The sequence below is a fragment of the Acanthopagrus latus genome, chromosome 7 (genome assembly GCF_904848185.1).
Source record: "Acanthopagrus latus isolate v.2019 chromosome 7, fAcaLat1.1, whole genome shotgun sequence".
NCBI lineage: Eukaryota > Metazoa > Chordata > Actinopteri > Spariformes > Sparidae > Acanthopagrus > Acanthopagrus latus.
The window spans coordinates 21,556,332-21,570,173 of record NC_051045.1 but is presented as its reverse complement, the minus strand read 5'-3'; the positions used below and the strand labels follow the sequence as shown (position 1 = coordinate 21,570,173).

The 13,842-nt window shown below is 43.1% G+C and overlaps 1 protein-coding gene across 2 annotated transcripts in view; it reads right to left on the bottom strand.

The window, feature by feature from the left end:
* soga1 (suppressor of glucose, autophagy associated 1) overlaps positions 1-13,842 on the bottom strand; it is a 100,303-nt gene that overhangs the window by 74,066 nt on the left and 12,395 nt on the right. For both annotated transcript variants that reach the window (XM_037104758.1, XM_037104759.1), the window contains exon 4: positions 5,871-6,020. In XM_037104758.1, coding sequence (XP_036960653.1) covers positions 5,871-6,020 — 150 coding nt within the window. The remainder of the gene's footprint in view (positions 1-5,870; positions 6,021-13,842) is intronic.

Sequence of the window (13,842 nt, the reverse complement as noted above, 5' to 3'; positions counted from 1 at the left end):
GTCCCGTATCAAGATCTTTTTCTGGCGTGAGCGCTGGCCACCCTGAGAGTCAAGTGTGTTCCTGACAGGAGCGTTTTTATGGGAAGATGTGTGAGAAAGAGAGAGAGAGCGGAGGCATTAAAGTGTCCATTTTATATATGTATATGTGCCCGAGCAGACAGAGTGACCTTATCATCCTCAGTGGACTAACTCTAAATCACCATGCTCTCAAATACACACACACAATCACACACACACACACACAGAAAAGGAGAAAGAAACCCTCTCGAATGACCTTCAAGGGGAAACATGGGAATTCGACACATGCAGAGAGGACGACAGAGAGGCAGAACACACACCTAGTGAGGCTGAAAAAGAAAAATTAGGCAGAAAGAGCTGAAAACAGCAGCAGAGGCAGAGAGGAATAAGAAAAGAGAGCCGCTGAGTGACATGCTGCATTTTTCCCCCTCACCCTGCAGCCACTGAGGAGTCTTTTTTTTCCAATTAAGGCTGTTATCTCCTCGACTGCCAGCCCTCCTACCAAGACCCCACATGGTACAGTCCTCCTCTCCTCTACCTCTCTCCTTCCTCTCTCCCTCACTCCTATACCATACGATTCCTTTCTTTGTCTCCCCACTGTCTTCCCCTCTTTGTCCTCTTTTGCTTAATTTCACCGCTCCCCCCCCCCTTTGTTTCTCTCTGGAATACTTCAAGTTCAACCAACCGTCCTGCTTTGTATCCCTCCATTTCAAATCCCTCCATCTGTCTACCTCTCTGGCGTTTCATCTCTCCGTTACTCCTTTGTGTACAGGCACCTTGAGGCAGTGTGGCCACAGCTGAATTTAAAAAAAAAAAAAAAGAAGCTTTTTGGTCAACTTCTCCTGCAGTCTATGAACAAAGGAGTGCCAGGATTCGGGCTGCTAACACCACACAAACATACAATGGACGGTTTGCCTGCGACAGTGTGAGCATCTAAAAATGAGGGGGGGGGGGGTCATACCTTCTGCCTAACCAGAGGACATTACTGATGTGGACATGACTGATGGGGGTTAATGTAGGGTGACGTGTAATATCTGACAAAGATACAAAAGTAGAGCTCTCAGGATTAAAGTAGAGCAGAGGCATGCTGAGCTGCAGAACACTTCCTGATAAACACCAGGCAGCAGAAAATGAAGGAAGTGAAAGGAAGCGGGAGTCCTTTATCTGAAGCTCTTCATAACATTAAAGGTGCAATATGGGAAACTGGCCATCATACTCAAAACCAAGAGCATATCACCAGAGCAACTGTTAAATGCTGCAAAGGGTAGCTGCTGTTAGCTAGTTAGCTCAGTCAGCAGTGCAGTTAGTTAGTGGTCCAGACTGGGGCAGTGTTGGTGTTTACACAGGACCAAGATCAGATGTGGCTAGCTGGTTAGCATGCTAACTCCAGTAGACGTCTCTGCAACACAATACACATGTGGCATGATGTCAACACTGTTATTTCTTCATGTTCTGTCGATCATCTTAGCTCATATTTGAATGTTTACGACTAAAATTCTTACATTCAAGGCTTGTGTTTGTACAACATTTTATTTTATTCTAATATTATTCACAAAACTCAGCTAATCCACAAAGTAGTGTGTTCATGTTAACCCTCATTGTAAGAAGCTGATTTTGAAAAGGCCCCTTCAAGTTAGAAGATTTACGTATCATATCTTTAAATTATTGCACTTGTTGTGCCGTAAGGTAATAAAATATTAACATTTTGGCCAAATTGATGCATTCCAGTTCATTTGCAGACCGTGGAATTACTCATGGGTTTCTAATACTGTGGAAAACATTAAACTGAGATATTTTACCCATCAAAATTCAGTCATGTGCAGGAAGTGAGCGAGACAGAAAGGCGTGACATGCGGGGTCATGGTTAATGGAACACGTTGAATGTATTTCCATCCCTCTATCCATCTTCACAAGGTCAACGTCCTTCATTCACTCTGCTCACAATCACTTCATGTGCACATGCGTCACCCGGCCCTCTTTATCCTCCTCTCTGCCCCGTCATGACTCTGTCTACCCATCGCATTCATCCATCCGTGAGGGAACAGGGACAGCCACAACAGTACAGTTAAACCGGCATGGAACAAAAACACACCAAAAAAATTCAGCGACACACACAGTGCTGCTGTTACTGTTTGTCTGTTTTACAATACACAGCGTGGATCACACAACCATAACCAAGGGAGAGATGGTGGCAACCAAAAAGAATTAAAAAAATAATAGCTGCAGGGAATCAAATAGATTCACATTCAGTGTTTGGCTGTGGGGGAAAAAATGTAAACAAAAGGCAGAGGAAAGAAGATGCTTTGTGTTTTTGTCTGCAAATATTTATTTTTTCATAACAGACGACAGAAATTCATCCACCCCCTTCAATCAACCCTTCCCTGATGACAACACAACTGGATATGATGCACCTTGTCCATCTTGCCCTCCTCTGTTTCTCTTAAACCCACAGAGACTTTCTCATCACCCAGTAACTCCACCCCATCCCCTCCCTCCTCCCTCCATCAGACGCGACCTTGCCTCCTCCAAAGGTCAAACAGCTGGAATGGATCGATGGTTCTGGGGAGGGAAGGGGAAGACTGCAGCAGAGGAGGAGGGAGAAACAAGAGGAAGAGGGGGAGGAGGAGGGACAAAAATGGAGAGATATGTGTGAGTAAGGGAGAGGAGGAGGCGGAGACGGGCAGAGAAGAGATTTTGAAAGAGTGGAGCGAGACGGGATTAAGAAATCCCTGAATCAGCATTCCTCTGGGTTTCTATGGGAGCGGTGAGAGACGGGGGAGGGAGGGAGAAAGACTGGGAGGAAGGTGAGCGAGGGAGGAGTGGAGGAGTTGGTCTGTGAGGGAGGGATGGGAGAAAAGGAGAATAGGATGGAGTAAATTAATAAGAGCGAGAACATCTCGCTTCTCTGTGTTCCACTTAATTTCGGTCATTGTTTTCTTTACCCACAGGGTGGTAAACAACAGAGAGGGGTGTGTGTGTGTGTGTATGTATTTGTGTGTGTGTGTGTTGGTCAAACAATGTGCTAAATATAGGCTACAGATACTTGAGCAGACAATTTGTTCAGATAAGAGTATAGGGCTATTAGCACAATTAGCATGTAGCTTCAGAAAGTTAACACGCAACATAACATACAATGTGTAGAAAATATAACAGTTAATAATAGTAATGTTATGTAGACAATTATGTTACTGTAGACTAACTAGCTATCTAGCAAAAGTTTCAGCCACATTTTAGCTACATCTCTTGATGGCATTCAAAGACAAACACTAGCCCACAGATGTAGCTAACACAGCACTAATAATATCTTAGCATGCAACAATGATAACATGAAGACTAGACAGCAACATGGAAGCATATGTAGGTTAATTTCAGAGAGATTAGCAGGGGTTAGCAGTACACAAAACTAATGTGAAAATAGCTAACACCTGTAATGTGTAGCTGTTACTCCATGCTAGCATGTTTTTAGCTGTTATTAAGCAAGGTAAATGGGAGGTAGCAACATGTAAACATATGCTGTTTAATTTCAACATCTGAAGAGTTAGCAATACATTAGGCTGTTAATAAAGCTAACAGTATGGTTATGTACAGAATGAGCTCTGTAGAGAAAGGGCCGCACTTCTATTATAGATGAAACATAGCTGTTTTTGTTTGTGGGGCTTTTAATTGAGAATATTGGCGTTTCTCTGTCTTTTTTGTGCATAAAGCATTAACACAGTCAGGTTTGCAGAAACTAATCCCTCTCCAGTTCACAGTCAAGTATCGACGGCCTGCAGCAGCACAAAAAGGTCTAGCCAGTATACTGCATAGCTCTGCTTTGTGAAGAATATCGATATCGGCTCAGACTGGAGGCTGCAGCCGCCACCAGAACGCAATCAATAATTCACAAACCTTCTTCGCACCTGTGAATCACCACAGCCTTCGTTGTCTGTGTTCTTCAGCCTCTCTGGTTAAACACCTTTAAGACCAGTTTGTTTAACCTTTCTACACACGTTTCTTTAACAGCTTTTTAGCTTTATGTGTCGCTCTAAAAAGGTCAATTTCTTGTTTTTCTTTTCCCCTCCTTCACTTTTTTTGGTTTCTGGGCCGTACTCGAGTCAGAGGAGTGAGACATTCCTGTGTGGATGAGCACACACACACACACACACACACACACACACACACACACACACACACACACACATAGCTCCCTGAATCATATCAGCTATGTGAAGAATTCCCCTTACTGACGGGTTAGCATAACTAAGCATCACAGACCCAAACACGGCTTATGAAACCATCTTAGTCATCCAGCACACAAAAAGAGAGCCCCTCAGCATGGCAGTCATCCGGTCAGTCATCAGGCTGATATACCAGGTGGAAAATAACTAAATACATTAACTCCAACTGTATAAATGAGGTACTGCTTTGTTTCCACTTTTGTATGTATGTGGCGTCTTGATTGACCATTTAGCAGAGTAGTGTTGAAGAACAGGATTTATGGCATGCAGAGTCCTGCTGGTGACTGCGTGGACCGCCTCAAGTAAAATATATGTGTGGGAAACACTGGTATAATCAAATGGGGACTCCAGTGCTTCTGTGCTGAGGTACATTTTGGATTTCACAAGTGCACGTACCAAGTACCAGATAACAAGTGGACAATTTTCCACTTTCGACATTAAGAGGTTAATGCATCAATTACCTTAGACTCTATCTTTGATATGAGCTCGAGATAAAAACACTACGATACAATGATGAGTGAAGGAGAAGGTGAAGTATTTAAATTTTTTCCATCGCCACCCAAAGCTCATGACCACGGTCGGAGAGAAAAATGAAACGTTAATTCGGTTTGATCGCCGGATTTTATAATCGTTAGAGAACTAGACAGGCAACAAAAGCTTCCTTTAACCTCTCCGCTCATCCGTTTAGCCGAGGCAAATGAACGGCCATAGTGTCAGCGTGGGGAAACATTGAGCGTCCCTCCCAGCCATCTTCCCATCCAATCCGAAAACAGCAAACTGGCATTTGCACCGAGAGAACACACAGTCCAGCCAGACCGGGGCAGACAGACCCAGATCCTCTGCCAGCGACCCAGCCATCCATCCAACCCTGACCCACATCAGGGGCCTGGTCCCGGGCCAAGGCCGCGACCAACAGCCCATCAGACAGTGGGGAGAGGAGACAATGAGCAGAAGCCGGAGAGAGAAAGACGGGGCCTCGTTTTATGCTTTTCACTCAGATTAGACTTCTCAGAATGAGGCCTTGGGGAGACGGTGGAGAGGTCACTCTTGTTTAAATCCGAGCGAGTCCTACATCAATTTATTTGTGCTTGTTTTCCTTTCAAAGAAGTCCACCTCCAGCTCCACTTAGTTTGTTTTCACTTCAGCTGGCCTTGACATCAAATTGTATTATTCCTTTCAACGCAGCACTTTATTGGCTACACTTGGTACAACAAAAAGGTCCCTGGAGTGGCGGCAGAGTGGCAGAAGTGCAGTCAACACTAGAGGAGAACAGAGATGGGCTCTCCCGAGGCTCCCAGACAAACTCAGCACAATAAACACTGTTTTGTTTAAAGGGCCAAAGAGTCGACAGGCTAAATAAGGATCCGCCTGAACCTCAATGTTTAGCTAAAATTTCCCGTTTGGTCCAAATGCAAACGCACACTATAATCTGAATTTAGACCATAGTAATCTTGTTCAACTGAAAAGGGTTTACCAAACAGCACAGCGGTAAATTGGACGACTATTACTGCTAACACAGCAGCAGCTACCATGCTCACAAATGGCATTCGTCAAATCCAGTACTACCACTGCTGGACCCGGTATGGCCTCTCCTGGCCTGCACCATACAGCGCAGTTATGAGACTGTGATCCTACCTTGTCAATCTCCTGCTGCAGCACCTGCTTGGCGACCTCCAGGTCCTGCAGCCGGACCCTCAGCTCCTCGTTCTCCTGATCCAGACGACTCCTCTTCTTCTCCACGCTGTCCAGCTGGCTGTGGAGACGGATAGACACGTCCTTCGCTACCTAAGGGAATGGAGAAGAAGAAGAGTTTAGCTCAGTGCGTCTTATAATCTGTTTCGCACCAGGGAAAACACTGTGATGCTTTGCAGTATTGGTATGGAGCATGACTGCATTGGTAGATATCACTGCAGCACAATACACAGATGTCATCATGCCAAAACTGCTATTTATTTACATTCAGCCTTAGGTCCTCATAGTTCAGACCGTCAAATTGATTTCAAAGCTGCAGCAGCACAGACATGCAGCAAGAGGCTACAAGAGATTAAATGCACATTTCGTTCCACTTTCTAAGCTCACTGTAATATCTTCATTTTCTCAATCATCATCACTTTTGCACAAAGTCAGTTTAATTCACTAGGAAGCACAGCGAAAGAGCCTCTCATATCCGATCACCCGATGAAAACCATTCTCCCCTTGCAGTGCCACCGAGGAAAACAAGGGGGAAAAAAATCACCCCGTCGGATTTCCATTGTTCATTTGCACCGAATGCCCGGATGAGTAATGAATCCCCAACACAACACGGTTATATGCAGCATGTGAGCAAATATGAATTAAACGAGAGTTCCAGCTCAGCCCAACCAAAGTTTTCACCTGGGAGCAGGGAGACGCGCTGGAGGACAAAGGAATGAAAGAAGCGGAAGTCATTCAAGCACTCAAGGATTTAAGAAATGCATTGTCTTACACATTAAAATACCACCACTGCAACCTTAAATCCAAGTACGCACAAATGTCATACACTGAGTATAATTCCTAATCCAAGTAATGTGTGTGCATGACACATATTGGCCCATGAAATGTACAAAGGGTGGAGTTTTTTTCTACAATAACCTTGACACTGTCATCATAGGATATTGCCCTGGAAATTACTTTTTATGTTAATAATCTCTGCTCGGGTAAAAGACGTAGAACCCTCGGCTCTGTTTCAATTAATATCCAAGGTTCAGATACATTACAGAACACGCTCCCAGCGCAAACAGGACCAATTTGACGCTGGTTATTTTAGCTGACTCTGCAGAATGTGTCATCTCCACCGCCAGGACCCTTTGCTTTCTAATCTAACGAAGCCAAAAAAGATAATTAATATCAATCCGGCAGGAAGTGATCCCTCGTACTTAATGCGATCTCGTGATAGTCTGCTGTCTTCACCCCGAGGGGATTCATTCATTAAAAGTTTCTGATGTCGGAGTCAAAGTAAGACAAAGTCAAGTCCCAGATGTCTGATATGAAAACAGCACAACAGGACACAATAAGCACCAGTCGACTCCCCGATAACTGCATTACGCTTTAGTCGAATTCAGTTATGTTGTAATATTCAAAATTAGAATCGCAATATTACTTTTTACACACACACACTTATTACTGACACTTTTTGCTTTATTATTGGCTTGAATGTTCTGTTCACTGGCAATGAAACTGAATTCAAATTAATGTCCACATAGCTCACAGGATTAAACATATTTACTGGTGTTATACTGGCACATGAAGTCAGTGGTTGTGTTACAGAAGTCAAACCTGTTCTACACACTGTGCAGGGGAAACAAAGCACACACTGTGAGCCAATATTTAACTCCAGTGTTCGTTCTTCTAACTTCCGCTCTGACGTTTTGATGGGCTGCTTCTAATAGATATGAGGCCTAAAGACTTTCAGGAGCTGGGCGGCAATAAAAATCATATAAAACTTCACATCCAGAGCCATGATGGCCATTTCTGACTCATGCTGCAATATACAACCTTCTGTTGGTATCTGGTGGTGCGTTTTTTTTGTTTGTTTGTTTTTTTTAATGCTGACTTACAGGCAGTATAATTAGATTTGTTTTTTCATAACCACAAACAATTTTGTATCAGTGTGCAACACAAATACAGTTAGACTTCATAAGATTTCAATTATGGCTGAGAGACTCATGCAAGAATGTGCAGTTAGTTTAGTGAGTAACTGTGTCAAACAGCTGACTACAGTGTACAACTGTAGCTCTGCAGCTAACATAACTCTTAATTTTATTTATCTCAGTATCTTATCTATCTATGTAATTACCATCAATATTTTTCTTTACGTTGTTCATGAATCACTTGATCTATAAGATTTCGGAAAATACCTATAAGTTTAAGTATATACTGTTTTGTCAGAGTACAAAGAGACTATAAAAATGGGGAGAGACGGGTGACTCTGGTTCTTCTGGATCAGAATTCCTGAAAGTCATGTCTCCAATTGTCTTATTTTGTCCAACCAACAGGCCAAAGCATCACGATGCTCAGTTAACAATGATTTAAAAAAGAAACACATGAACAAATCGTCAAAAATCAAATAAGAAAGAACTAGGTGACTTTTCAAAATGGTCACTTTGGTTTTTGTACAGATTGAAAAAGATAGAACACAAAGCTACTGGTAGGCAGATTTTTCTTACAGAGCCAGGGTTTGCTTTATGCTAAGCTAAGCTAAATGGGTGCTGACAACAGTCTCGTATTTATGGACATACGTGACAATGGTATCAATTTCCCCATCTAACTCTCCACGAGGAAGCAAATAATTATGCAGAATACACTGGTATGCATGACTGGTGAAAACTGCACTCCCAGTCATTGTTTTCAAAGGAAAATGTCACTTGGTGTTTTGCTCAAATCTGTGATCTGACTCTGAACGTGTCACTTGACTGATGCTAACAAACATTATGTGAAAGGTAAAACGCCAGTAATTTGTGACAAGAGAATTTCAGGGAACCACGTTACAGTCCAACATTAGAAACAAAAGAAATATACAACTTGACAGACGTTCATCAACTGTATCGCCCACAATTACTGCCTTCTGCTTTTTGAATACAATGTAGATGAATAGAATGAAAAAAGTACAGATAAAAGAGGTCAATTGCTTTGACAAATCTTCATTTTAACTTCGAAATGATTGCTTTTGCTCCACTGAAACTAAATATGAGGGCTTTTATTTAAAAGGCTGAATTAAGATTTGATGAAATGAACTCTAATGATTTCCTTCGGGAGCTGGGTAAATGGATATTTCCAGTTTTAGAGAAAAATGTATGTGTTGAATCAATCACTCAGACGCTCATAAATGCACTTAGAACCCATTAACCTCAACTCTGATTAAATCTGGTGGGATCTTTAGTGTCTCATGATGGTGTGGTCATGGCTTTTATTGTTACACATGTTAACAACTAGTGAGTGAAGGCCCAATTCTTAGTTATCATTCACAACTCTGTTGAAGTTGAACGTATTTTGTATTTTCATTTGAGCACACCTGAAAGAAGACCCAAGAACAAAGTGGTGACAAGACACCACTCATCATCTCACACATACAACAAACACACCTTGAGGACATAAAATACACATTCAACATCAGGAAGTAGTAACTTTTAATATAAATAGTACATTTTGTTTGTCAGTGTGAGTGGAGTCTGAGTAGTGACTGCAGCGGTGGTGTGATTACTGTCTCAAAAAGGATTTATCTAATTGTGCATCTGTATAATTAATACTTGTACAATTTGTAATTATATGTGAGTGGGTATCTGCATGTGCATCCTTTTCCACTGCTGTGTGTGTGTGTGTGTGTGTGTGTGTGTGTGTGTGTGTGTGTGTGTGTGTGTGTGTGTGTGTTTGTATCCTTGTTTGTGGTTCACACTTGCACAATTTGTGTCTCCCTGCTCATCTGCAGAATGTCTCTGAACACAACTTACAATTGTGTATTTATGTGTCTGAATGTGTTTGTATGTCCATGTGTGTGTGTGTTTGTGTTTGTACCAGTGCCAGTGTGCAGCTGAGTCTCACAATGCCCCTCTGTACTGCCCACTCTCAGTCTAACCAATGGCTCCCTGAGCTCCACCACGCTCCAATTCATGTTCCCGTGTGTGTGTGTGTGTGTGTGTGTGTGTGTGTGTGTGTGTGTGTGTGTGTGTGTGTGTGTGTGTGTGTGTAGACTGTGTTTCTCTGTCATTCTGGTGCGCTCTTGTTTCAGTAGTTCCTAATAGTTCTCTTTGTACCCTCCAAAGTTTTGTTACACTGCCCCTCTCTTTATCTTTGCGCTCCTCCGTCCGTCTCATTCTCAACTGTATTCGTTTATCACTCATCGTCTGATCATGTAATAACCCCTTACCTTATAATAATCCTCAATAAATCCTCAGATTCGTAAATGGTTCGACCAAGATGAATGAATGACCGACAGGACGACAATAACAACAAATTATTTCCTATAAATCTACTTGTGAAAATTATTTTAATCAGCGTGTTTCTTGACTCTTTACCAACAACACAATAAAACTGATCCTTGCAATAACAACCATGGCTTCGGCGTCAAATGAAAACCACATTAGAATGACGGATGCATCAGTTTTGGGTCCTGCACTGGCTGAATCAGCGGAATCGACTCACACTTTAAAAAGAGAAATGCGCATTTCGCCCCTCATGAATGTTGTTTTTATTGAACTGACGCAACACGGAGACGCCGAACCCGACACATTTCCCCAGTCATTAATTACAGCCGTTCCCTTTTGCGATGCTGCAGCCTGGTGCTGTGCAGCTCTTGGGGGATATGATGCATTGATTTCATCCACAGAACGACAAAAGGAGGATGTTGTCACAGTCCCACAATGACTGATACGCGGGCGAATGTGCAGAAACACTCGAGCGGTGAGCACCGAGGAGGAAATACGGAGATGAAATATGAAGCTACTTGATTTCGCAGATTACCATTTTTAGACACCTTTCGCATGTCAATTTGCTCCCTCTGTTTGTCACTCCACCATCAGCGTTTATGTATGAAACGAAAAGGAGATCTCGATGTGTGTTGGCTCGCGGCTCCAACAGCTTCGCGAGGGTTGGATTGCACAGAAAGGACGGATTAATACAGTGTGCTTAATTTTGATCGGTGCATCAACACTCAATGAGAGAAAACGGCTTGTATTAATGGGATGTTTTCAGCACTGTGGGTTCATGGGTCTTCATCTCTCTGCTCCTCCTCATCCTCCTCCTCTCTTCACGATGTCCTCCTCTTCGGCGCTCCATTGTCGGCCTCTGATGGCTCATAAATGCTCCATTGTTCTTCTATGTTAAAGGGAAACGTGGAAGAATTTGACGCCATTGAAGCTGTGGTTTTACCCGGCAACAGAGCTATAGGATGTAATTAGCATTCAGTCATGGTACTGCAGAGCTGGGTGAGAGGGAGCGTGTGTGTGTGTGTGTGTGTGTGTGTGTGTGTGAGTGTGATTGTGTGTGTCAGAGAGCGTATGGAATCAAGAGAGTAGGGGGAAAATATTAAGCCTCCAGAAGCAGAGAGAGCGAGGGTTTCTTCACTGTTCCTTTACTCACTCACTATACACACACACACACACACACACACACACACACACACACACACACACACACACTGGCCGCAGGGCAAACAGTCATATCATTCAACAAGTGGCAGTTAGTCACCAAAAGGATCTCTTTCGTGTCCACTGTGTGTTTGTGTGCTTGATTGCGCTCAACAACCAGATTCTTGTTCCTCTCGTTATGCAGCCTGTCTGCACACGCACTCACACACGCGAACACACACACACACACACACACACACACTTTACCAGCTGTATGTAAAACATCTGATAAATAAGAGGGAGGTCATTAGAGGGATGACCGTTATGGAAACACAACAGCTGTTTGTGTGTGTGTGTGTGTGTGTGTGTGTGTGTGTGTGTGTGTGTGTGTGTGTGTCTGTCATGTGTTTTCAGCTCAAAAAAAGAGAGGACATTTTGTCAGCTCCCCACTTCCTCTTTCAAGATTAACTTTAGATGTGGGCTTAAGTTAATGTTACTGTTACTGTAAAGATCGGGCTTTGACAACCAAAACCAGCACCAAAGATAATCGAAGCTTGCATCATAAAAAAACAACCGTACCTAACTCTTCACTTCCAGTCCTGAAGAATCTTGATCATTTCTTTCACCTTTTGAAGGGATTTAAGTCAAAGCTATGATGTAATATGATGCAATCTTGCACGTTTTCTTTAAAGTTGCATTTCAAAATGTCATCTTTCAGCCAATAAACACCAAACTGACCTGCCATGCTACAAATGTATCCTAATCTAAGCTAAATTCTTACATTTTGACTGACTTTAGCTGCTAAATGCTCTACTGTTCACCAGCTAGTTGCTAATGTTGAGCTTCTTCCTGTCAGTGAGATGTAGACGTAGCATGTATTTAGCATGTATTTTGATGTGATGTATTTTAGCTTAGTTTAGCATGCCAAGCCCATTCTTGATGTTTTGGCTAGTATGCTAGCTCACAAGAAACATGTACCGAAGATCAACCTCTTCTTTGACGGACGCTAGCAGTTTGTCCCAGGTTCCTGCTTGCGCTATGCTAGGCTAGGCTATTGACGTACTTGAACACTGCCGCCACCTGATGAGCGGCAGTGAAACTGAACGATTTCTTAATCCAACGTTTGCCAAGCTAACAAGCAAGCTTCCTAAAGAGCTTCATGCAACATAAGGTAAACTATAAGGACTAATGTTACGAAACTTTTCCTCTAGATTCAACCTGTTCTGTTCAAGGTCGGTGGGTGGTAACAGCACAGGCCCGGGGACAAACTGCAGCCTTTGCTCGGAGCAACAACAGAAGAGCTCCTACTAAAACATTCATGTCTCCGGGTGTGGGAGGAAACATGAAAAAGGCTTCAATCAGCCTTGATGGGGTTTGAAATCAGAGCCTCCTTGCCATGAGGCGACAGTCACCAATGCAGAGCCACTCTGCTTAAAATTAATTTATGTCAACGCTTTGGCTTCGCCCGCTTTCAAACACAACCTCAGCAGGCGAGTCCTTTGTTGTTTTCAAATGTAATTTGTGGCTGAAAGCATAGAGTCAGCTTGCCATGGCATTGTTCTTAAACATGACCGCACATGTACTTAGGGATGCTCTTTCACTTTGTCTCAGAGTATTTTAGCTTCCTGACGTGGTTTAGCCATTCTGTTGTCCAGTACAATAAGTATCGACCTCAGCACTCTGCACAGGTTTAGCATCTTGTTTATCAAATCACAGACTGCGGCTTAGTGCCAGGGAGCGATGACTCCACCGAAACTTAAAAGCGTCTCAGGTCCTACAGTCAACCTTGGAGGTGACAATATTGTTTTTTTAATAAGCTATGAAATATGCTCACAAAGCGCGGCTCCCCGTAGAATTATATCGACTGCCTGTTCCGCTGAACCTCTCAGTTCATCACGGCAGGGAGAGTATTGCAGAATCAGCTTGTAGCTGCAGACAGATGAGCAGCAGTGTCGTGGCTTTCACAATCACACCGATGGCTGTTAAAAAATGGGCCGCCGCTCCCCGACTCGTCTGGCTGCGTTATAAATCAGACGTGTTTCACTGCACTTTCCGTTGCAACACATTCGACTCAATCGCTGACAACTTAGCAAATAGCAAAGTCAGAGTAGTGGTGAAAGAAGTATGATTTTTTTTTTTTTTTTGCTTAAAGGGTAACGCCACCAATTGTACACATTAAAGTGTGTTACGGGTCTTACGGAGTACTATTCTATGTGTGAAAATCCTTTTTGTGGCTGCAGAGGGAGTTGCAGGTCATCTGATAAATTGCCTCCAGTGATGTCACTCAGTGGCTGAAATGGTGAGTAAACGCGCGTACATTTAGTTTGCCCAGCTTATTCAGATCGAACAGTGTTACCCAATACTTGTTATGGGCAGTTCAGTCAAGGTGGTGGGTGTCTATAATCAGGATTAATGGATTTTGCAGAGGCAACCGCTGCGCGTCAGACGGTTCGGGCCTCCGCGTTATCCATTAATTCCCGATAATGGACACCTCGCCGGGCATTATCCCTCACATTAAATAATGAACA